This window comes from Amblyraja radiata, chromosome 8 (assembly GCF_010909765.2).
Source record: "Amblyraja radiata isolate CabotCenter1 chromosome 8, sAmbRad1.1.pri, whole genome shotgun sequence".
NCBI classification, from domain to species: Eukaryota; Metazoa; Chordata; class Chondrichthyes; order Rajiformes; family Rajidae; genus Amblyraja; species Amblyraja radiata.
In genome coordinates, this window is record NC_045963.1 from 57,153,459 (window position 1) to 57,179,571 (window position 26,113).

Here is a 26,113-nt window from a genome sequence, read left to right on the forward strand (position 1 = left end):
TAGATGTGTTTTGTAACTTTCCAACTGTCCCGTGTTAGTCCAGCACCCGGGCCAACTCATCATTTACCCATCCATGGCCGAGTCGGTCAACGAATTGCTGTCGGGAATTTGTCTCGTATTTTGACCTTTTGACCCTTATTTGGGAGTGAGAAAGTTGTATCAATTGGCCACTTCAGCCAAGGGAAATAAATATGAGTTAACTTGAGTGAGATTGGCACTCTATACCCAATACATCAGCTGCTTACTGCTGGTACAGGGACAGTGAAGAACGGTGGTGGTATTGAATTTGGGCTTAGTGCATTGGAACTGATCTTTCAGGAGCACTGATAGGATATGTGATTGATTTACAGATTCTTCTGGAGGCGAACAGGTACCTGATCCGGGTTCAAGAAGTGGCTCAGATGAGCAGCCCTGATGAAAAGATTTGTGCAACCTTAAGGTATGGGGTTCCAAACTTTATTCTATTCCCTCATCATACAATAGTCCAACCAAGATGGTTTGAGGTCAGCATTGGTCTTAGAAAAGTTTATATAAAAGCTTGCATTTATGCTTTAGAAATTAACTGAATGAAAAAGGCAGTGAGAATATGCTTGGATAAAAATAGTTGTAAAATATCTTGCAATTCCAGACCTTGCTGATTGGGGGCAATCCTGAGAGCATGGGATATAACACACTCCCATAAAACATGTCTGATTGTGAATGTTAAAAGATTGTTTGTGCATGATGTTACAAAGGTTTGGTTTCTTTCCCCAGGATTTACGAGTGCATTAGTGACCTGAGTCTCTTCCTTTTCAATGATGTTCTTCTTTTCGCTTCAAGAACAGTTTCTCATCTGCCCTTTGAACAAAATCTAAAGTCATCGCTCCAGTTTTTGGCATCCGTGGCTCTCTCCAGACTGCTTATTGAAGACATTCCAGATTCCAAATGTACAGCAATTTGTATATTTCCTTATCTAAGGTTATGCTTTCCTCTCATGGGACAAACATTTCACTCGATTGAGTCTTCATATCACAGCAAGGGCGAGTTGCTGTCCAATCTCACTCATTTTCTTATTGCTCCCATTGTTTCTCTTGGCTACTCTGATAGAACCAGGCACTCCTTTGACTGTTAGCACATACTTTCAATTGTTTGTTTATTCAAGTGTTGAAATATCCAGAATTATAAATACTCAGCTGTAAGTTTGCAGATGACACCACATAGGTAGTTTGTAAACAGTGAAGATAATTACAGTAGGATCTTGTTCAGCTAGGTAAGTGGAATGGCAAATAAGAATTTTATTCAGATATGAGTGCAAGGAGTGGCCTTTTGCAAAGTCCAATCAGTTTAAGATTTTCAGTGAAAAGTAGGGCCTTGAGGAGTGTTGTATTACAGAGATACCAAGTACACAGTGCCCTGTGAGGGACATCACATCACAAGTAGACAGTGGTGAAGGCATTTAGCACAATGGCCTTCAGCAGTTAGGGCATTAAGTGTAGAGGTTGGAATATTATGTTTCACTCATACAAGATGTTGATGAGGCCACATTTGGAGTATTGCATTCAGTTTTTATATTCCCGCTGTAGGAAAGATGCCATTACGCTGGAAAGAAAAATAATTAAGAATGCTGTGAGAATACTGCCAGAATGAGGGAGAAAGTAATAGTGGTTTGGCAGGCTAGAACTTTATTCCTTGGAGCTTAGGAGATTGAGGAATATAAAATCATGGGGCCTAGACATGGTGAATGCACAATCATTTTCCCAGGTTGCAGAATTAACAACTATAGAGTATAGTTTTATGGTGAGAGGGAAAAGATTTAAAAGGATACAGAGGTGCACCCTTTTCACACAGTATGTATATGGAATAAATTGCCCGAGGATGTGGTTAAAGCAGGTACAATAATATTTTGAAAGACATGTTATATGGATATGTAACGGATAGGATCATTTTAGAGGATATAGGTCAAACAGACCGACGCAACTAGTGTAGATGGGCCTGAACTCACAGACCACCTTAAGGTAAATTATATGTAATTGGCAAGCGTACAAAAAAAACCCCATCACTTTCCCAATACATCCCCAGCACAAGACCTTCTACTGCAATCTGAGTAAGACAGAGACATGACTTCCATTCTATAGATTAAATCAGATAGCAGCAGAATTGAGGGAGGCACATCAAACATAGAGGTTGCAAGCTTAGCATGAAGCTGTCCTGCTTAGGTCCTTCGGCCCACTGAGTCCACACCGACCAGCAATCCCTGCACATTAACACTATCCGACACATACGAGGGATAATTTACACTTCAGCCAAGCAAATTAACCTACAAACCTGTACATTCTTTGGAATGAGGGAGGAAACTGATGATCTTGGAGAAAACCCACGTGGTCACGGGAAGAATGTACAAACACTGTACAGACAACACCCGCAGTCAGGATTGAACCCGGGTCTTCGGTGCTGTAACTCTACTGCTGCACCACCGTGCAGCCATGTTAAGCGTCTATCTGAAAGTAGCTTTTCATCCAATACCTTTGCAAATCAGGACCCAAGTGTTAAGGGGGGACTTGATAGAGGTCTTTAAAATGATGAGAGGGATAGACAGAGTTGACGTGGATAAGCTTTTCCCACTGAGAGTAGGGAAGATTCAAACAAGGGGACATGACTTGAGAATTAAGGGACAGAAGTTTAGGGGTAACATGAGGGGGAACTTCTTTACTCAGAGAGTGGTGGCTGTGTGGAATGAGCTTCCAGTGAAGGTGGTGGAGGCAGGTTAGTTTTTATAATTTAAAAATAAATTGGATAGTTATATGGACGGGAAAGGAATGGAGGGTTATGGTCTGAGCGCAGGTATATGGGACTAGGGGAGAATACGTGCTCGGCACGGACTAGAAGGGTCAAGATGGCCTGTTTCCGTGCTGTAATTGTTATATGGTTATAAGTGATACCTTTATATATTGTCAAATTGAGCTCCGGATGAGCACACTGTTTCAACCACAAAATAGGACAAACATTTTATATTACATGTTTTCAAAGCTTGTTTTGGGGCATAAAAATATTTTTCTTGGGTTTCAGATATTCAAAACGCATTCGTACTGCAAGGGCCAAAACGGCAATGGATTTGTGCAACAGAGACAGTGGAAGACAAAGTCACTTGGCTGTCTATATTAGAAAGTGCCATTTGTGCTGCAGTTGAGGAAACCTGATCTCCCAGGCAGCTCGTTATTACCACTAAAAGCTTTCAGCACAATACCCACCAAGGGCCTTCTCACTATTCAAGTTTTCCAATTTTATATTTTGATTATTTGCAACATATTTAATTGAAAAATAAATACAATTTTAATTCATGCTGATTCCCTTATTGGCATGCCATTTGTTTGATCATGCTGAGCATCTGGCATTTTTCTTAAGCTGCTACTTAAAAATAAGCCTTGTATTTCACATTCTTGGTACATTGTGCAATTTTATTCAAAACAAGGCACATCACCAGTTAAAATCACTGCTTCTGTCAAAAGAGCCATTGTCTAAGAATTAGGGAGCAATATTATTTTATACCATGGAACACTCAGAAAATAAAATTAGACTGCAGTAGAGATCTTTGCAATGAGCAAAATAATTCTGTTGATAACATCTTCCAACATTATAAACTTAGAGAATAGTTTGATTAGAGCAACAAAGTGTATTTTTGCAGTGATTTAAAATGAATGAGAAATGCATTGCCCATGTTTTGCTGGAAAATGCTAAAAACCCAGATCAAAAATAGTAATACAGCACGTTCTTCTGCTCTTTAAAAGAGCCAGGTGTTTTGTATCTCAGACAGCATAAAGGACCTTGATTTAATGTCTATCCCCCAGACATTTGAACTAACCAATATTACAGTGATGTTTGCACAATACTGGAACTGTAGACAAGCCCCAGCATCATAGTATCCTTGCTGATACTGCTAACTTTACAGTCGCTTTTTTGGGGGTTTCTGCATTAACTAAAACAGAACAGGAAGGGCAAGCTCAGTTTTCTTTGTTTGCAACTTTTGAGGAAGTTTTTCCTGACTGCAATGCACCAGCTGCATTTTTTTGTCAGTTCATACATCTTTAGTTTAAGTTTGGCTCAAAAGCAATGCTCAGGATTCCTCTTTTCTTTAACTTACCGGGTAATACTTCATTCTCTGTTATACATTTTTGGTTGTGGACATTATTTACAAACCCAGTTTATTGATGAACTGAAATTGTTCTCAGCTGGGTAGTGTGAACCACCTTCAATTGAAATAGTTGTGTGCAGGTTTCCCAAGGTACTGTCGGATAGAGTTCTGGGATTTTGAGGTAGTGGTAATGAAGGAACAGCAATACACATCCAAGTTAGGATGTTTACCAATTGACCTTTGCAGGATGGCATCACTGCTTTATATTACGGAGAGGAATTGATGACAGATTCTGTCCTGGGCCTCCTCAATTGTCAGAGTGAGGCCCAGCTCAAATTGGAGGAACAGCACCTCATATTTCACTTGGGTAACTTACACCCCAGCGGTATGAACATCGACTTCTTTAACTTCAAGTTCCCCTTGCTTTCCTTCTCTCTACATTCCCTCCCCCTTCCCAGTTCTATCACCAGTCTTACTGTCTCTGACTACATTGTATCTCTGTACCGCCCACTCCCCTGACATCAGTCTGAAGAAGTCTCGATCCGAAACGTCACCCATTCCTTCTCTCCAGAGATGCTGCTTGTCCCGCTGAGTTACTCCAGCATTGTGTCTACCATTTGATGACAGAAGATGAATTAGCCATGTGATGTGCTCCAGGCTTCAAACAATAGGTTTCACAGGTCCCTTGTATATTTTTCTTTAAAGTAAATTCCACAAAAAAATCATTATCTGCTTTTACAGGTCTCATCCATCAATATCATAGTTGCAGATATTAGCAATTCTCTGTGGGGACTGAACTCAAGAAAACAGTGAACCAACGGTGAATGGAGCAAGTTGTCAAGATAAAATATTGTGCTGTTTTATTTGTGTAAAAATCACAGTTGCTACTTTGCTCTGCCAAGATACATCCATGCAGTTGAATACCCAAGATCCCAGAGCCAAAATAAGCAATTAAATAGATTTGCTGTTAGTCAGCAATTTAATGTAAATTTACATACAAGATCAAAAATGTGTATCATACAATTTACATCATACTCCTTATACAGTACATTGACCTGAATAGCAAGGTGACTCTCATTGGGTGAAAATGAAAGGCCTCCCCCTCTTCTCCCGGTCTGTCCAAACATCCCTCTCTGTTAAACTACAAAGCCGTAAAGGTAAGGCTTGAAGTTAGAGAAACCAAAAATATTCCCAAACGGAAACTTGTTTTCTTTAAAAAAGTACACAGATAAGAAACTGCAAATCACACTAACCCTTAGAATACTGAACAATGAAGTCAAACAATTATAAAATGTTGTTCCTTGCATAATAATTTAAAGAAAAATTCTCTAGTTTTGTACAATCTTCAATTAGTTTGAGTATTAAATGTGAAGAGGATTATCTTTAGCTGTGTCAGGGAGGTGGACAGCATCTATCAGTACTCAGAATGTGATGTGGGTGAAATGAAAAGGTAATGAGCAGAGGTTGCTCAACAGCATGCAGACAGAGGTGGCGTTGAGTAATCGCACAACTGCAGATTAATAACATACACACACACACACACACACACACTTAAGTTGTCTTTCGTAAGTCATAATGTATCCCCACAAACCCCCTTAACTACAAAACCTTCACACACTGTCACTTCCAGTGAGTGCAGAGGCTGGGGAAAGAGTATAGATTCACCTGCTTAATTCACTATCCAACAAATGGCGCACAGATTTAGCTCTGTGTAATATTTTACTCAAACCCAAGATGCTATATGCATACAACTGCACCTAGCATCCCTCCCAAATCCAACCCCGTTTGTGGTTTATGCTACAATAATTTTCCCTGTGAATGTTTACAACAGAACTACTGGGATATGGCCACAGAGCAACTTTATTAGCGAGTCCAGTGCACTCAGTATTAAAAAAGCCAGCACCCAAGCTTCTTGACATGCTCAAACCAACTGATTGCTTCAGCGGGTGGTCCTTAACAATTCAATGGCTTCAATTTATATTAAAAAATCTTAGTGGTGGTCTCTACATTTTCACCCCAACTCCAAGCATATATTATCTTTTACACCCTCCAATTAAAAAGTGGTTTTGAACCATAACTAGCAATACATGAATACACTTATACTTCAGTAGTGCAAAATATTTCATTACATATCTTCAACCAAGCCTCACAACACCACCAAGCTTGTTCCAATTGATTAGGGATACTCTTCTTAGTGTTTCTGCTGCAGTAATGCAATGCAAAAAAGTTTTGAATATTCAAACACAAAAAGGGCCAAGGAAGTCCTTTTTACTCAAGCTGCACAAACACAGGCCTCACCCAAACAGAAAGCTATGCAAGTTAAGGAGTAGGGAGAAGCATTTTGAGACACCCCTTTGAACACTGATACGGGAAATACGGCCACTCTTAGCAGAGCTCTTCCATTCCATGTCTCACAATTCTACCAAATATTTCCCAAGACTATAAAACACTTGACATTGGCTTACTGAACACAGTGCTTCAAATGTTGAAGCAAACTGGCAGCAATCCTCCTTCAATGACAATGATTCGAGGATTCAACAGGAACTACTCTGGCCTGCTCATCTTATTGAAGAACTGTCTTATTGGCAAGTAATTTCTCTTGTCTAAATTGAGGACAGATTTGAAGGGAAGGGAATCAGGGAGAAGATGAAATTATTTGCTGTTCTGTATAATCAAAACTATTGTAATTGCCTCTATTCCATTCCTCTCCCCCCCCCCCCCCCCCCCCCCCTCTCCCCCCTCCATGACCAGAATATTTACCAGCTTCATAGCTCCCTGATTTTATTTCTCCCTTTTTTTAAACAAATGGCACCACATGACAAGTGAGCAGTTCTATGAAGTTAACCATGGAAACTATCACTGCATAATAGACGCATAAAGCTGAGCAGTTAAGCTGCCTGCAGGGAGTAGTCAGGATCCAGTGGCACATCTGCACCAACACGATCTTTAGTTTCACCCACATGGCCAGGAAGCTCCTGCCCTACAAGTGCGAAAATGGCCGAAGTTGCTCCAGCTGCACCTCAAGCGAGATCCTTTCCTCAAGTACATCCTGCAACGATCAGTCAGCGGAGAGATAAGAGGAAACAAAGAGCCTTGGTTAATAGTTATTTCTCAGTGTATGCAGTTTCATTTCAGTTCATGTCACACTGTGGTCTTTCTACCTGCTGCAGCAATGTAACAAATGGCCTGCCTTTGCTCTCCAACTCACAATCCAAGGGATTGGTACAGGATTATTATTGTCATGTGTACCAGGGCACAGTGAAAAGCTTGTTTTGCATGCTATCCAAACAGTTCAGATATACAATACATAAATACAAGTCAAAATCAAGAACAATAGATAGAGCAAAGGGAAAGATGCAGAGGAAAGAATATAATTCTCAGCATTGTTATGCTTCAGTTCCATAGACAAAGTCCAATGTCCGCAATAGGGTAGAGGTGAATCAGACAGTATCCTAGCTTATGAAAGAATAACAGCAGAGAATAAGCTGTTCCCGAATCTGGTGGTGCGCACTTTAAAGCTTCTGTCCCTTTTGTTGGACGAGAACAGGGAGGAGGAGGAATGACCGGGGTGGGACAAGTATTTGATTATGCTGCTTTTCAGGGGCATGAGATGTAGATGGAGTCAATGGTGGGAAGTCTGGTCTGTGAGTTGGACTGGACTACATCGACAACTCTGCAATTTCTTGCGGTCTTGGGCAGAGCTGTTCACAAATCAAATTTTGATGTAACCCACAGTATGCTTTCTATGATACATATGTAGAAGTTTGTACGGGTCAATGGATTCTCAGTCTCCTAAGAATGTAGAGGCATTGGTGCACCTTCTTGGCTGTTGCATCAATGTGGTTGGTCCACAACAGGTTGTTGGTAATATTGACGTCAAGATACTTGCAGCTCTCAACCATTTCCACTTTGGCACCATTGATGCTGACTGGAGCATGTACTCCACTTAGATAAAGCTCACATTCTGGGAGTTTAAATTGAAGCATCAAAGGCTACATGCATCACACGTGTACGGGAGAAATGATGCACGTTACATGGACTGAGCAGGCAGTCCGTGCCTTGGGGTAGTCAATAACTGTTCTGGATTTTTTCCATAGTCTAAAGCAGAATGTATTAATTTCCTACAATTCTCCCAACCCGTCAACTGATCCCACGTGCCCTTTGAACCACTTGACATAAGCTAATGACCAATTGCAAATCTTCTGGCCAAATCCTGATTTATTGTTAGCCTTTGACTATGGATACATTGCACTGAATGCAATGTTCATATGAATGCAAGCTGAACAAATATGGTGGTGAGGTAGCACATGTTAAACATAAATACAATATTATACCATTTGTTGGGTGGGAGATTGTAACCTTCACGTGGTCTGCCCTGTTTCGACGAATGCAATCAACCTGACGTGCACAATCAAATAAGATCAAATAGAACAAGTTGTCCTACAACTTTAGGCTGTGCACGCCATATGCAAGAAGAAGAAGATGCCATTTGTCACACCATCAAAATTTTGCATTAAAATGTAAACTAATTTTATCTATATGAAAACCATATACATGCTGATCAGACAGCCCCCAGATTTCTCCATACTACCAAGACATTTATACAAGGAAGTACATAATAGATTGGCAAACTATTGGCTACTCCTGCGGTCTTTGTTAAATGAATGCTTTAGTTATTGAACTCTTTAAAGTTTGCCCAATTGTTTGGATGAGCTCCCTTGTTAAAGATGGCCCTGCTGGCATCTAGTATTACCTAATACTTTGAAATGTGCTGTTCAGGAAATCAAGTCTGCAAGTATCAATGCTTTCAATTTTCACTACCGATACTTCCATTCTCTCACCTTCAGCTGTTGTTGTAATTCACTGTTGAGTCTGGCTAGCACTGTATTAGTTTCTTTATTTCTTCTGATCGAAGCTTGAATGGACTTTTTATCTTTTCCAATTGACCTAAAATGAAATAAGATGTTAGTGTGCCCATCCATTTTAGTTTAAAGCAGCTTATTTCTGTTACTCTTATTATGAGTAAGGATAGTAACTGACCCACAGACTGGCAATGAGTAGTGCCATAATGTGGCACAAGTGGTTTGGAACCACATAGCCACTTGCAGCTCCAGTATGGCATTGCTCTTGCAAATAGACATCCAGTTAACTACCATTCTGTATCCGACCTCTCTGTCCTGGGTCTCCTCCATGGCCAGAGCGAGCAACACTGGAAATTGGAGGAACAGCACCTCATATTCCGCTTGGGGAGTCTGCATCCTGGGGGCATGAACATTGAATTCTCCCAATTTTGTTAGTCCTTGCTGTCGCCTCCCATCCCTCAGCCCTCGGGCTCCGCCTCCTCCTTTTTCCTTTCTTCTCCCCACCCCCCCACCCCCATCAGTCTGAAGAAGGGTTTTGGCCCAAAACGTTGCCTATTTCCTTCGCTCCATAGATGCTGCTGCACCCGCTGAGTTTCTCCAGCATTTTTGTGTACCTTCGATCTTCCAGCATCTGCAGTTCCTTCTTTAACACAACATCCAGTTAACTACCATGGGTCTAATTTTCTTGGTGCATGCATAAGTGTGTGAACATATCAACAGCAAAGATGACCAGGTACAACAAAATAACCATGCATTGAATCCAAAGTAATGACCCTATTTGGCATCAACAGCATATTCTTATACAGCAGGATCTAATATGGTGCACACTCAGTGTACCAGCCACAGAGAAATTGCAATCTCATTGCAAAAGGGAATTAAAGAGAATCCAATCCACCTTGAAACCGAAGAGTGCGAGACTAATACGGCATTGATGCTGGGTTTTGGGGTAGGCTCCTCTGCATCGCCCCGAAGCTCTTCTTCAGATTGCAGTCTTCGCCGAATGGGTTTTGGAGGAGGAACAAGACACGTTGTACTTTTTACCTGTAATTTGGAAAATGCAGGATTAATTCAAAATTCCAGATTAACATTTTCTACTGAATTACAATTGCAGTTCAATTTGGATAAGAAGCACATCGTAAATCTGATTTTTCTCTATCCACCCTCACCAATTGAACCAAGAGCGCTTTGTTGAAGATGTCTTCCAATCTTTTTACACCACCCCAAAAAAGTTTTACGATGTGAAAATATGGGGACCCAGATTTTCAATAACCAAACTCGGCTTCTCATGTCCGAGCTTGTATTGTCTCATTCGATGTGCCAATTTATCCTGTATTTTGGTCCAGCAAAACCTTGATCAACCACTTTATTTATCCCCAATCATATCCATAACCAGCATCTGCAGTTCCTGCCTACACATTTCGTTTACTCCACTGCAAAATCCCCTCAAGGAATGTCTACTTTGAAGAAGTTCACCTCCTCTCTCCAACGAGAGTTCCCTTTGTCCTGTTTTCACACCCGACATCAGTCTGAAGAAGGGTCTCGACCCGAAATGTCACCCATTCCTTCTCCCCAGAGATACTGAGTTACTCCAGCATTTTGTGTCTATCCACGGTTTAAACCAGCATCTGCAGTTGCTTCGTATCCATAATCATCGGACTTGTCTCAGATCTCCACATCGTTTTAACTCTGGCGGTTATGTACACCTGTAATTATCACAATCAACCATACTTAGAGTAACCTAAGTTTTGGTATTTACCCCTTAAATTTCAGCCCTGCTCTGAGATGATCGTTAAAATCTATATCCTCACCTAGGTTCACCAGTCCCACAGTGCCCTTTATGTGGCTCACTGTCATGTATTTCACTCCGGTCGAATGCCTTGGTATATTTAACTATTCTAAATATGCTTAATAAATGCAAGGGATTGAAAACAAGTACATACAGAATATTTTAAATGATTCGGAACCCATAAGACTGCTGGATCACTTCAAAGCAGAAGAACTGCCAGGGACTGAAAAGGGGACAGCAAACATGGTACCAAGCTCTAATTCATGCTTGGTTCTTGAAAGCAATTCTGAAGCAGTAAGAAGCATGTGATAGTATCTAGTTGATGTTTAATGTACAAACTTCAGAGCTCAGAAGTCTCCTTGCTGAATATGCTGTATTAGGCAGGAACTGAGGGAATAGTTCTTGAAGACACACGGAAGTCTTTGAAAGGTCAGCTGCTTAGAGTTCAGGACAGTGTGTTCATGTGTGTCCCCTCCCCTCCTCCCACTCACCATCAACACCACCACCAGTCACATCTGTGGGGTCCTTTAAGTTCCTTGGAACCATCATCTACAAGGACCTTAAATGGGGGGCCACCATCGACACGGGATACGGGACAATCAGCCATGATCACAATGAATGGCGGTGCTGGCTCGAAGGGCCGAATGGCCTCCTCCTGCACCTATTTTCTATGTTTCTATGACACCACAGTCAAAAAGGCCCAACAGAGGATGTACTCCCTGCAGCAGCTGAGGAATCACAATCTGCCACAGGCAATGATGGTCCAATTCTCTACTGCCATCCTCACCTTCTCCATCATGGTCTGGTTTGGCTCAGCCACCAAGCACGACACCTGGAAGCTGCAGCGAATCGTTCGATCAGCTATGAAGGTTGTTGGCTGTAACCTACCCCCATTGACGAACTGTACACTGCAAGGGCCAGGAAGCGAGTGGGTAAGATCATCTCGGACCGCTCTCACCCTGGCCACAAACTTTTTGAATCACTTGCCTCTGGAAGGCGACTCCGGACCGTCAACGCTGCCACAGCCAGACATAAAAACAGCTTTTTCCACGAGCAGTAGCTCTACTCAATAACCAAAAGTCTGTAGCCTCCTTTTGCTCTGGTATTTTATTTCATTCACATGTTTAAACTATAATGTTTTAATGATTGTTTTATTCTTAATGGTTTACTGTATGTCGTGTTGTTATTTGCGAGCGGAGCACCAAGGCAAATTCTTGTATGTGTACATACTTGGCCAATAAACTTATTCATTCATTCATTAGGATAGCTAAGTTCAGGAACCTTAGATGACAAAAGAGATATTGCAAGTTTAGTCAAGGGAGAAAAGGGAAACATATGTAAACTTTAGCAAGCTGAAATCGAAAAAAGGGTCATGAGGATGTCCCACAGAAAGCCTAATTTCAGAATGTATCACAGTTAGGTTTCACAATTACATGGTTAGGTCAGCAAGAAATTACCGAGTTATGGATGTAGTCCCATCTATCATGCAAACCAATCACCCTCATTGATTCGATCTACAATTCATGCTGCATTGGGAAAACAACTAACATTATGAAGGACCACTTACATCCCAGTAATTCTCTCTTTTTCTCTTGGGCAGAAAATGCGAAAGCTTTCAAGCACGTGCAAACAGATTCCAGGATGGCTTTTTCCCTGCTTTTATCCATGTACCGTACAAATGTCTTCAAACATTGTAATTGAACCTGTTCAACCTTCTCACACTGTAAACTTATACCCTCTAGTTTTAGATTTCTCAACCTTGTGAAAACAAGTGACCATCCTTCTTATTAAATGCTGTTATAATGCTGCCTATTAAATGCTGTTATAATGTTGAATCAAATATACAACGTACTGTGTTTCCAGTTGGCTTTTCATCACTAGAACCAGCTAGCTTTGCCGTTCTCAACGTCACTGTTGAATCCGAAGGCTTCTCTGGCTACACAAAAAACAAAGTTGATTAAAAGCTGCATTAAACCAGATATGTAGAGCAATGATACATAAGTTTCCCAATATCACGATGCAATCACGCTCACCGGAATAGTTTCAGAATGCCTATCTGAGTCATCTACTTGCTGCTCTGTGGCCTTCGATACAAATGCTTCAAACTGGCGAAAATCAGCAAAGTTTGGCTGTTCTGGCATCTGGTGTGGCGAGGTGTTGCCGTGCGTCACGTGACCATCAACGTCCACTGGCCGATGTAATGGAGGCGCAGTCACCTAGGTGAAAAGCAGCAGTGTTCAGAGAAGCATTTCATTTCCATGGCAGTCTTAAAACAGTCACAACAGATTGATACTAGACAAGACATTCCAAGAGTACTTTTTGTAGTACATAAACAAAAATAACTTGTTGGCACCAAAATTATTTGTACAAACTTTGAAAGCCTCCAAATGTTCGGGTAAATATTATTCCATTGCTTGGATTAAACAAAAGACGTTGAACTCCATTTCGAGAATTCTGTTCTATCCACTTTCAAGGAATCAAGTCAGAAGTAAACCCCACCCCCATGTGCCCACATCTTTCACAACCATAGAATAGAAGCGAAATTGAAGTAATATGATGCGAATCCTACGAGTCCTGCTCATTTTCAAAAATTTACACTTTCTACTTCTATAACATTCTGATACATATTACTGAGATATTCCGGCTATTTCAGCATGCATTCCTCACCCACTATTACATCGTCAAGACTCAGTCTCAAAAAGTTAATTCAGTTACCTGTGTTGGCTGTGGTCTTGGAGGCACAGCAGGGGGACAGGCAACAGCTCCAGCCTGTGGTTGCCCTGTAGAGGAGCAATATAGACGAGGAATAAAAATGCAATGACTGAATATTCTCAAATAAACATCATGCCTGCCTTGCAAATTACACAAGCTGACCCAGTTTCACACCAGCCGCCACTTCCCTGATGTGCCATTTGGAATTGGTACGATTGAAACCGATACATAATTTAATGACTGCAAACATCCTTGCACTCAGTTTTTTTGAATATTGTGATAAAGAAAACCTTTCCAATAAGGCTCCCCACCTGCGTTGCTTGCAGAAAAGGTTCTGTTCATATCTAGTGAAGACGACCTTGAATGTGATGGCTGTGGTCGAGGTGGAGGTGGAGGAGGTGCAGTTTTGAGCGTGTTGTCTGGAGAAGTGCCCGAATGCGAACTGTAAAAAGAACAACTCTGAGACAGTAATGTATGCTTTCAGCCTCGTCATCAGTCGCATTTCCACAGAATTAATTCCATTACACTCTCTCTTCAAAAACCATCAATCATAATACACTCTTCTCCGTGCAGTAATTCAATTTTATGAAGCTTCAAATCTAGAAACTCCCAAGAGAAGCAACCACTCACCGTTGCCGGGTTATGCTGTTTCCAATCTGCTCAGAATCAGAAACAAATGAATCTGAACTGCTGTAGCCATCTGTCGAGGGGAAAAGAATCACATTTTGAATCATCATGCAATCTCAAATGATCCATTCAGAATCCAGGGGAAATAAAATCAAGCTTGTGCAGCTTAAGAATATCCATATACTATATTTTATTTGTTACCAAGCTGAACACCAGAGTTACGACAAAAACAAGTGCATTTTCCCCAATACAGAGTGCAAACAGAAATCAAACAGTTGGCTGTGTGTGGTGCCAAACATTTATTTCCCTTACCTACAGTGTTTCCTGCAACAAATTTCACAGTGGTAGCGAGCTTGGTCTCTTCTGAAAGTTCCGGCGAGTTTGTAAGCAAAGGACTAGTTGGGTGTGTTAGTTCTGCAATATATTGAGAGAGGTCATTTGCACTTCATCAATGACAGTTCAAAATATGAAAACACCACCACTCATAAATCAGGGTACATTTTCCAGTACCGCTACTGCACTTTTCACATCAGACCTGTGAATACATTTAGTACAAGTGTCCCAGGCAGGATATTTATGGGCATGTGGAAAAATGCACAAGTCCACTATTTGCTTGCTTATTACGACACAGAAGGCGGCCATGAGCCACGTCCAACAAAACTCTCTTACCAGTCCCATTCCTTCCCCCCCACTCCCCCTCTCTCCAACATACCAATCAACTCCTCTATGGTTTGTCTGCATGAGAGTTTAAAACATAGGAGCCAATAATCCTTACTGTACCTCAAGTACATTTTATTTCAATAACCCTACCTATTGCTCAATACAAGATCACAAACCATTCTTCCATCTCCAGTCAACTAACCTGGCAATAACTAAGTTGCTTTCTGTGGTGTGCAGCAGAGGCGGGTGCTGGGTCCACTACTTTTTGTTTTTAGCAATTTGGATAACAATGTAGTTAACATTATTAGTAAATTTGCAGATGACATCAGAATTAGTTGCACAGTAGAAAGTGAGGAAGGATATCTATATATTAATGATCTTGATCAGTGCGGAAGGTGGGCCAAAGAATGGCAAATGGAATTCAACTCTGTCACGTGTGAGGTGTCGCAGTTTGTTTTGTCAAACCAGGGCAGGACTTTCATAATTAACCTACAAACTTTCACAACTTTGTAATGTGGAGAAACCAGAGCACGCACTGAAAATCCACGCAGTCACAGGGAGAAAGCACCAACTTTGCACAAACAGCACCCGTAGTCAGGATCGAACCTGGGTGTCTGGCGCTGGGAGGCAGCAGCTCTACCACTGCACCACTTCTATATACACCTCAGTAAGATCACCCCTCAGCCCATTATGTTACAGTGTCAACAAAATCCCCTTAGAACTACAGCCCTCCATTCTAGACAACATCCTGGTGAATTGCTTCTGCACTCTACCTCTGCCACATCCTTCCTGTAGTGTGGCGGCCAAAACTGCACACAAAAGTCTAAGTGCGGTCTACATTTTGTTACTGCATGACACAATACCCATTAATGAAATATTGAGTGCACAATTCTTTAGATATCAAAGAAATCAAGGGATATGAGAGTTACGGCAGAAAAGTAGAGTCGAAGTTCAAATAAATTCAGCCAAAATATCATTGAATAGCAGAGCAAGCTGAGGCCGACTTGCTTATATTTCTTATGTTTTTACTGTTGAACCTATTACCACAAACTGGCAAGTCTATTAGGTTTCATTTTCTAGCCTGGAAAGCTTCAGTTTAACAATCTGTTGTAGGCTGTTCAAATGACAAAATATGATTTCCGCATCCATAAATATGGTTGGGTAGAGAGATGAAGCAAATGCCAGTTATGAAACATAGATATTCCATCCAGTCTCATCTGTACGCACAAGCCAGAGCATTCCCAAATGCCAGCTGGGAATGGAGAAATAAACAATTTTTCAGAGGCAGACCTAAGGCATTCATCTGAGTGATAAATGTGCTATCCTACATCAGAACTGAGCACCAAAGTGTATGCAACAGCACAAATGCTCACATTAAAAACTGTATTGCCTTACATTATGCAGTGATCGATAACAAACTGATGGCCATGAATATTTGATCAGATGATTCCCAAAATGCAGTGCTCAACATTGCTTTTCCTTGGGCAAGCTACTCCAAAGACGTACAAGTTTGTGGGTTAATTGGCTTGGTATAATTGCAAATTGTCCCTTGTGTGTAGGATAATGTTAATGAGCAACGGATCGCTGGTCGGCACGGACTCAGTGGGCCGAAGGATCTGTTTCCACGCTGTATCTCTAAATTAAATTACTCCCCCTCCCCAGTCCTCTTGCTCCAGCTCAAGAGCAAGGATCATGAGGGGAACACCGAATCTGGACGGCTCCCACAAATAAAAAGGCGAAAAGTGAAATTTACAACAATGCAGCAGTAATTGGGTACAAAGTTAATTTAGAAAATCTGTGACTCAATGAACAAGAATTTCAGCAACAAAATCTGCAGTAAGAACATTGGTGGAGCAGCATCTGTGGAGGGAAATGGATAGTCAACATTTTGGGTCAGCACCCTCCTTCTGAACTGAAAGAGCAGAGGAAAAAGAGCCAGCAAAAAAGTGAGTGGGAGAGCTGGGGCAAGAGCTGACAAACAATGTATGGATCCAGGTGAAGAGGGAACTATCAACAGAGGCTGGACGTGCCTGGTGGAGGTAACAAAGGGCTGCAGAAGATGGAATGTGTGAGAGATGGACAGATAGAATGGATGGGGTTGGAAAGAAGGGGGTATGCGTGAGGATCTAGATAGATCAGAGAAGAGGACAAAGGAGGAGCAAGATACTTACAATTGGAGACTACAATTGGAGACTCCATTGGGCTGTACACTACCCAGACAGCATACAAAGTGCTATCCCTCTCGTTTGGGTTTAGCCTCGCCCCAACAGTGGAGGCGGCCAAGGACAGACAGATCAGTGTGAGGATGGAAAGAGGAATTAGTAAGGTTTGTAACTAGGAGGTCCAGGTGGCCATGGCAGACAAAGAGCAGGTTCTCGGCAAACCAGTTGCCAAGTGTTTGTTAGGTCTCACCGATGTAGAAAGCCACATCGAGAACACTGAATGCCCTTGACGATGTTGGAGGAGGTGCACTTGAATCCGTCTCATCTAGAAGGACAGTTTAGGCCCATGGATGGTAGTCAAGAAGGTTTTGAGATGTGCTACACTTTCAACCTTCACAGGGTAAAGTGCGAGGGGGCGGGCAAGCCAAGGAGTCATGTGGTGGTCCCTGTGGAAAGCAGAAAGGGGAAGATACCTCTGGTTGTGGGATCACATTGCAGCTGGCAGGAATGTTCATGAAAAGAGGGATTGAATATTGTCCGTGACTTTTGAGAATAGGGAAGAAATTAGTAGTGAAGATGATGAAATACCCAAGTTCTGCACAGGTGCAGGAGGCAACACCAATGACGCTGGCAATGTAGTTATGTGGAGCACAGTTGGGAGTGGTGCCGGAGTAGGTTTGGAACAAAGCCATTCCAAGTAGTCAACAAAAAGGCAGGCATAACTAGGGTTCGTAGTTTCCCCATTAATTTGTAGACATTGGGAAGAATCAAAAGAGAAGTAATTTAAGGCAGTACAAGTTCCACTAGGTGGAGGTGCACGCTAGTAGAGTGGAACTGGCTGGATCCATGTTCTGGAAAGAAATTAGAGCCTCAAAGCCTTGCCCTCATGATACTGTCCATTCCCTCCAAAAATACTGGTAAACTCACTGCGTTCCTCCAGCAGATTTATTGTTGCTCCAGATTTCTGTATCTGTAATCTTATGGCTCAACTAAAAATATATACATTGGAGTGGGCAATAGGGATGTTCATCTGTTCAATAGTGGGAAGATAATAGAATAGACAATTGGTGCAGGACTAGGCCATTCGGCCCTTTGAGCCAGCACCGCCATTCAATGTGATCATGGCTGATCATCCCCAATCAGTACCCCGTTCCTGCCTTCTCCCCATATCCCCTGACCGTTATTTTTAAGAGCCCTATCTAGCTCTCTTGAAAGCATCCAGAGAACCCGCCTCCACCGCCCTCTGAGGCAGAGAATTCCACAGATTCACCACTCTCTGTGAGAAAAAGTGTTTCCTCGTCTTCGTTCTAAATGGCTTACTCCTTATTCTTAAACTGTGGCCCTGGTTCTGGACTCCCCCAACATCGGGAACATGTTTCCTGCCTCTAGCGTGTTCAAACCCTTAACAATCTTATATGTTTCAATGAGATCGCCTCTCATCCTTCTAAACTCCAGAGTGTACAAGCCCAGCTGCTCCATTCTCTCAGCATATGACAGTCCCACCATCCCCGGAATTAACCTTGTAAACCTACGCTGTACTCCCTCAATAGCAAGAATGTCCTTCCTCAAATTAGGGGACCAAAATTGTACACAAATTGTACTCCAGATGTGGCCTCACGAGGGCTCTGTACAACTGCAGAAGGACCCGTTTGCTCCTATATTCGATTCCTCTTGTTATAAAGGCCAACATGCCATTCGCTTTCTTTACTGCCTGCTGTACCTGCATGCTTACTTTCATAGACTGATGTACGAGGACCCCCAGATCCCGTTGTACTTCCCCTTTTCCCAACTTGACGCCATTTAGATAGTAATCTGCCTGCCTGTTTTTGCTATCAAAGTGGATAACCTCACATTTATCTGCATTAAACTTCATCTGCCATGCATCTGCCCACTCCCCCAACCTATCCAAGTCACCCTGCACTCTCATAGCATCCTCCTCACCGTTCACACCTGCCACCCAGCTTTGTGTCATCAGCAAATTTGCTAATGTTACTTTGAATCTTTGACGATATGTTCACTTCCATTATATACAGAATAGCAAGCACATCCATACAACACAATAAACAATCAACTTTGGAACTTTTTTCTACTGTAAAATGAATTTGAATCAGTTATAGAGACACCAACAAAAAAAAGTACGACATGGGTGAATGCAACTCTGCCCAATACTGTCTATATCAAATTCTGAAACGGAGCATGACTTCAACAACTATGGGGTAAACCTCTGGCTAATGCCACTTCCCAAAATCAAGAACACTGTTCTACTCTCAGATGTAGTTGACAAAGTTCAGATATGGATGTCTTTGCAACATGCACAGTCAATGCAGTGCTTTCCACCAATGAAGCCTCAGGAACTAACGATTAATCCATCAAGGATACCTGCCATCTCCATGTAAAGAATGTTACATTTTACGAATATGTACATGTCAATTTTATAATTTACGTCAGAAAATACAATAAAAATAGATATGGTAACCATATTTCCACAGTATTATAATGAACAGCATCAAAAGCAAAAAAGAACTAAAAGTGGAGAGAAAGGAAACTGGTTCTGCCATTTGTAGGAATGAAAGCTAGTATGTGCACCAGCCTTTTGAATTTAATTTACAGGAGGTCAAATTGCATGCGGGGTCATCCATAGGTTGAGCGATTGTAACCTGGCTTGTACCGTATGTCTGGCCAGACATCAACTTTTGTCAAACCTCTCATTCAGGAAAGAGACTGTACCTGGGACATACAAGAACTTCAAAACACCTTCTCATTAGGGCCAAAGCAGCATAGGCAACTTTTCTTCATGGCCCTGAGCAGAGCAACAAATCAGTTGCGTGTTTGAAAGGTTCTTTAAGATAATAAGTCAGACTCATGAATAAAAACAAAACACCTTCTCTGGAAAGCAAGATTACAGCAAAAGGAAGTTTAAGTAAATGCTGAATTAGACAGACAGACAGACATGGGAGCAGCCATTTCAGTTACCACTTCCAATTCTTTTCAGCTCCATCTCTTGCATGTGAATTTTACTTGGAGTCATGCGGATTGGCACAGGGTGAACGATAGCCGTGTCCTGAGAGTTAATTTTGGAAAACATGGAGAGAAAAAAAAAGACATTACTACTGACAATTCGAGAAAACATTTAATCAAAAATAAACCCGTTATTTATGTTGAACAATTTTTCTTATGGAATGCATGCAAAAAAAACCTTACAGAATAATAAATTACCATGACAACAGGTCATTATTAAACTAGGCTAATTATGAAACTAATATCCAGGAATAGGCATTCATTGCAACTACAATGATGTGTCGCATTGAAATACATCCTCTTCTCAGCAATGTGTGCTGTTTTCATTTTTAAGACAGCCAAGATATTCTCTCCGGATAGCTATACGTTCTTAAACATTATTTATTTCAGCTTCCCCAGAAATGGTGAAGGTTTCTTTGCTACAAGATGGGTTGAGAAATCTGCAGGACTCAGATGCTCTTCATCCAAATAGGATGTCTAACAATAACAAGGATTTTATGGATAGGTGTAGGAAGGAACTGCAGATGCTGTTTTAAACCGAAGATAGACACCAAGTGCTGGAGTAACTCAGCAGGACAGGCAGCATCTCTGGAAAGAAAGAATGGGTAACGTTTTGGAAGGGTCTCGACCTGAAATGTCACCCATTCCTTCTCTCCAGAGATGCTGCCTGACCCGTTGAGTTACTCCAGCACTGTGTCTATCAAGGATTTTATGAATCTCACTGATATTTACTTTCCAACTGAACTGCAGCAAAAAGGAAATCGCATTCACAAAATTCTAGTGGCACATGTGCTCTAATTGATTGATGATTTCAATTAAAACTTCAATGCAAGCGTAGACATCAGGCTGACAAACTGTCAGGAAAATATACTTTGACAGCCCCTCCCAAAAGCTCATGATCTCTACCACCAAGGACAAGAGGCGCATGGGAACATTACAACCTACAAAGCTCATCCAAAACATACCATCACCATTTGGAAATTACTTCCATACCGTTACCGTCCCCGACTGCAAATTCTAGAACTCCTTACTTACTAACACAATGCAACCTTCAGATTGCTTTAAAATGACGCATCACCTCATGGGGTTGGACAATAAACTATGGCTGTCACTGTAACCTACACCTCTTTAATGCACATTTCAATAACTATTGTAAATGTGATACCCATTTCTGCCTCTATCACCATTTTAGGAAGAGTGTTCCAGACCCCACGACTTTAGATGACAATCCATTTTCATTATCTCTCCAATCTTTGAACCCTATCACTACACCAAGTCTACAGATATAATAAAGCTTGGGTTTTCCACAAATTTTCAAAGGCAGTTGCGAAATTCAACAGTATAGTTCAAATGAACAAAAAACACATATTTGAACAGATAGTTGCATCGCATCTATTACTTTAAAAGATTGCGTTCAGACGTAATCTATCATAGAAACAAAGCTATAGTATTTTCTGTTAAGTCAATATAGGTTAATTCCAAAGAAACATAGGATTGCCCAAAAGATATGCTAGTAGATTAAATGGTGACCCTAATTTACCCCCTAGTATTGGTGAGTACCAAAATAATCAAAGGGAGTTGATTGGAAAGGACGAGTTGCTGGGCACAGGGAAATGAGTAGGAGGAATGAAACTGATAAGATTGTTCTGCGGGGACATCTCATACCTCATGGAGCAAAAGGTCTCCTATTGCATCATAAAAATTTAGTTAATGTCACATTGTGGGAGATTGGGGAAGAAAAAGCAGCCGAAATTGATCCTCATTCCACTAATAAATCCTTCACATTAGTTTTATGATCCTACTTTCATAATACCTGAGGAACTATTTGGGTGGAAATCAAATGCACACCAAATTAGCTCACTGCTTTATCGGTGAATGTTCTTAACTTTCGCTGTTGACTTCCCATGTAAAATGCCGATCAATAAGCTTGTCAGAAGTTAAGAAAAAGAGCCAATTCCGTTCCTGTTTTTATGTGCCCTTTAAACACTGATGATTTGTAATTCTACCATTACTTTAACCAAACATTAAAATTCCTCACAATCTTGTGCCTGAAGCTTTCTTAAATTAATTTTTAAACTGGGTTCATCAAAAGTCTCATGATTTTGCAATGATATGACAGTCATTCTCCCATGTAACCACTTTCACTTAAGTAAATTTAATAGCTTTACCCCCTGCCCAGGAATGTAATAAAAAATTTGAAATTAAAAAGATGCTGAAGACACTCCACAAGTCAAACAGCATCTAAAAGAGTATCAATTTGGAGATTGCTACCAGAATCAACTCGACCCAAAACACCAACTTTCCCACAATTTGTTGAATGCTTTCAGTATTTTCAGTTTTATTCCTGATGTCCAGACTGGCAAATCTCTTCTGGACTTCTAACGCTGCTATCTCTTTTCTTAAATAAGAGGACCAACACTGTACCTGGTTCTCCAAGTAAATACTTGATACCCAGGTAACTGTACCAATACCATTCCATGTTTATAATGAAATCCCCAAAACACTGCATTGAAGTTCACATCTATCCCTTTACTCCACACCCATGAGGCAGAGTTGATGAATTCATCTAATTCTTCTTTATTTTAACTATTTCTCCCACTCCATTCCAAAACATACTCTATTTTACATCAATTCTGGTTAAAAGAAACATTACAACTGAAGTGATCCCCTGCCACCTATATCTTCCATTTTGGAAAAATGTGGAATAAGAGGGATCAATGAATGAATCGGAAGCTGATGTCAGCGCAGATCTATGTACACTTTTGAAATGAAAGCAGAAAACACTGGAAATACTCATCAGATGAGGAAACGTGTATGCAAACAGAAGCTAAGAATGTAGTAGAGCTACTTCTCAGTCCTGGCCTGAAGAATGGTATTTTGAGTGCATGGGTGTCTCTGAAATGCTTTCATTTCCTCCTGTGTCCCAAGTGGTGGTGGTTGTTAGGCTAATTGGCTAGCATAAGTGGCTGCTGGGAGAATCACGGGCATATTGATGGATACATGACTCAATAGGACAGATGAATACTTGGGAGGAGTTGGGGGAAATACACGATTGGCTCGAGTTGACTTGGATTGAATGAACTGCTATGTTGTATGGAATATGGTAAATTGTTGCTCTCTTCCCAGATGATGCCAGGTAAGAAATTTAAGCTGAATATGTCCAGTCTAATTTAGTTTCTATTTCAATTTTCAGTATCTATCCTCTTAATCTGTGAGCACTAAAGTGGCAACATGACATCACCAAGTCAACTACTTCTAACAAGCTTCTAATCAGCATTTTACGTGGGAAGTCAGTGAAAGTTAAGAACATTCACTGATAAAGCGGTCAGCTAATATGATGTCTGAAGAAGGATCTCAACACACATTCCTTCTCTCCAAAGATGCTGCCTGTCCCACTGAGTTACTCCAGCATTTTGTGTCTATATTCAATTTAAACCAGTGCCTGCAGTTCTTTCCAACACAGCTAATTTGATTGTTGCATAAGTGTGCAGAAATGCACAGGGGTGACTGATGTCTTCATAACTATGAATTCATTTTGTGGGCAAGGAGCCCTTCCAAATGCTCGGGTTTGACAGAGATTACTAAGAAATCGTTGTGAAACTTCATCAGAAGAAAAAAGAACTGAAGCAGATTGTGGACCACCTATGGTGTCGCAAAATATCACATTTATTTAAAGCAAAACGTCTTGTTTCCATGCTGTATGACAGTGATTCTATGCATTTGGACAGGTAGATGGATAGAAAAGATTTACAAGGATTGGGCCAAACATGGGTAAATGGAGCCTGCTTGAATAGACATCATAGTAATTATGGATGAAAGTTAGGCCAAAGGGCCTCGTTTTCATGTTGCATAACTGACTCTACACGCACTAAGCTCACTACTGCTTAAAAACTAAAAAAGCCCCAGATCTGATAAATCCTTCTGCAAAACCAAAAGTTGCTGCACAAAATTTACTCCTCCCATTGTCAGTATATATCATGAAACTCAGGTTGTGTTTTCAAACTGTACAGCTAAGAAAATTGAGCAAAACCAACTGAATTGATTTAACCTCCCAGTTAACCTGATTAACCTGTTCTCACTAAGTCTAGCTTTGAAGTAACAAGGTTTTGAGTGTCCTAATTGCTTAGTACCATCTGAAATCAACCCACTGAAAGCAGAAAACATCATATAGATGGTGCCCAAACAGAGAATGTGTACAGGTCAGTGAGGGGTGCAATAATTAAACTGGAAAGTCAAAGCACATCTGATCTTAAATACCAACCAGCGACCTAGCTGGGCAGATGAGACTAGGCTTAGTTGTTCTAGTCAAGCAGCCCACAGTCACTTGGTCTACTCTCACAAATAACTGAAGTGAACTAAGTGAGCAACATTAAAAAATGCCAGTGCATCTCAGGAGGGAGAGGGACAATGATGAGAGCATACACAAGAGGGAGAGAACATAAAGAAACTGGGACACTGAAGAAAGGCTTAGAGAAAATATCCAATCATTGAACATGAAGAAAATTATTGTGTAAGTTTTTTTTATTATGGCAATTGAAACATAATAGCAAAAGGAAGCCCTTTTAATTATGGTAGATTTTAGATAAGAGACAGAACAATACTAAGCGCATGCTGATGATTCAAATGCAGCATAGATAGCAATAAGATCTTCAAAATGTAACAATATCACCAGTTATTTCCAACAGGGTTGATTAGTATGTACAAACACTGAATTTCCGATTACAGCACATGCAAAACCAGTGAGCAATTAAAAAAAAGTTCAGGGTTAAATAAAGCATAACATCAGAAAGCCCACTGCGTGATTCACTTACAGGATCAGCTGGTGCAATGTTAGAATCAAACTGGGTCAGAGTTTGCGAGCTGGAAGAACGTTCACTAAAAGTCTCCCACTGCTGGACAGAGTAGAGACCAATCAGAATGAAAAAAGGTACATCACAAAAGCTTTCATAAAGGTAATTTTGCAGAGGAGTAAAAAAAGAAGTTTCAAAGTCAAGCATTATAAATCACATAAGAGATGCACATGTGCATTTAACTGTTTGAGGTGGCATCTCTTCTTACCAGCTTTTTTTAGGCATTTAGATACAAATTAATTCTGCAATTTACTACACATAGGCTGTGGGCCGAGGAGCTTTTTTGTGCAGTTTCGTGACCCAACTCACAGAACTACATGAAATTTTCACATATTGTGTAAAAATATTATATAAATCATCCCTGAAACTCGTCAAGAACAAAACTTGCACATTTTTATTAAATTAGAGAAAAACCGGAAAATCTTCGGGTATTTTTAGTCCAATCAAAGCATGTTTGACATTGAGTCGGACGCCAGTTGGCCAATCACGCGCTTTGTTTCAGCCTAGTTAGGCAGGGAGCACGCATCATGGCTGAGAGTGCTTCTACTGATGCCTGTTTTACTGGAGATTCCGATGAAGGTTCTTTGTTGTTCTGTGGAATACATGTAGCGGAAACTTGCAGCAGGGTAATTGAATTTAGTGAAAAAAGCATTAAGAAGTCTGAAGAATGTGCAGCTAAGTGGATAGAAGTGGAACAAAGCCTTGAAAGCAAAGTTCCTGCTGAGGTGCTGCAACACAAAGAGGACAGCCAATTCGTGAAACCAGTCAAACTTTGTGAATCAACTGGAACTGAAAGGTAAGATCTAAAGTCTGAATTTATGAAAATTAATCTGTATGGATTCTAATTAATTTAATTGCACTTTTATAATGTGAAAAAATGAGATTTGGAGGCTGTACACTCACTCATTCACTCGGCCTAAACAAAGTGTATCCATAACAAAGTAAATTAAACATTTTCACTAATGCCAGCTTGTTGAAGTCTAATAAGTTTTCTTTAACGTCTATCCTCGGAGCTGCCTGCGATAACTTACCGGGAAAAAGTGCTCCGACCGCGGGGCCTATGTACTTAACATAGTGAAGCCGCGGTCTCAATTAAGAAGTGGCCGATTCGCGAAGCTGCGGAGTGCATTTGGACCATCTCCGCGGGGTGGGGGGGGAGGCTATACATAGTGCCGTCCGTTTCCAGGCCCCGACCACGGGAGAAAAACTGAGGAATATTGATTGCACTTTATAGGCTTCCATTGGAGTGAGAAATGGTCAGAAATGGCTGATGTTTATGTAGAAATGAATTGGTGTATGTGAACTTGAACTTGAACTAATTTATTTAT

At 41.0% G+C, this 26,113-nt stretch overlaps 1 protein-coding gene across 8 annotated transcripts in view; it reads right to left on the minus strand.

The window, feature by feature from the left end:
* Positions 1 to 4,945: 4,945 nt before the first annotated feature.
* reps1 (RALBP1 associated Eps domain containing 1) overlaps positions 4,946 to 26,113 on the minus strand; it is a 67,259-nt gene continuing 46,091 nt past the window's right edge. For 4 of the 8 annotated variants that reach the window (XM_033025984.1, XM_033025985.1, XM_033025981.1 and 1 more), the window contains exons 9-19: positions 24,747 to 24,827; positions 19,891 to 19,978; positions 14,408 to 14,509; positions 14,099 to 14,168; positions 13,780 to 13,910; positions 13,472 to 13,536; positions 12,790 to 12,972; positions 12,609 to 12,692; positions 9,866 to 10,011; positions 8,950 to 9,055; positions 4,946 to 7,157 (exon numbers count right to left, since the gene is read on the minus strand). In XM_033025984.1, coding sequence (XP_032881875.1) covers positions 7,089 to 7,157; positions 8,950 to 9,055; positions 9,866 to 10,011; positions 12,609 to 12,692; positions 12,790 to 12,972; positions 13,472 to 13,536; positions 13,780 to 13,910; positions 14,099 to 14,168; positions 14,408 to 14,509; positions 19,891 to 19,978; positions 24,747 to 24,827 — 1,125 coding nt within the window. In that variant the 3' untranslated portion in view covers positions 4,946 to 7,088. The remainder of the gene's footprint in view (positions 7,158 to 8,949; positions 9,056 to 9,865; positions 10,012 to 12,608; positions 12,693 to 12,789; positions 12,973 to 13,471; positions 13,537 to 13,779; positions 13,911 to 14,098; positions 14,169 to 14,407; positions 14,510 to 19,890; positions 19,979 to 24,746; positions 24,828 to 26,113) is intronic. The other 4 variants (XM_033025980.1, XM_033025983.1, XM_033025982.1 and 1 more) reach the window with 4 other exon arrangements.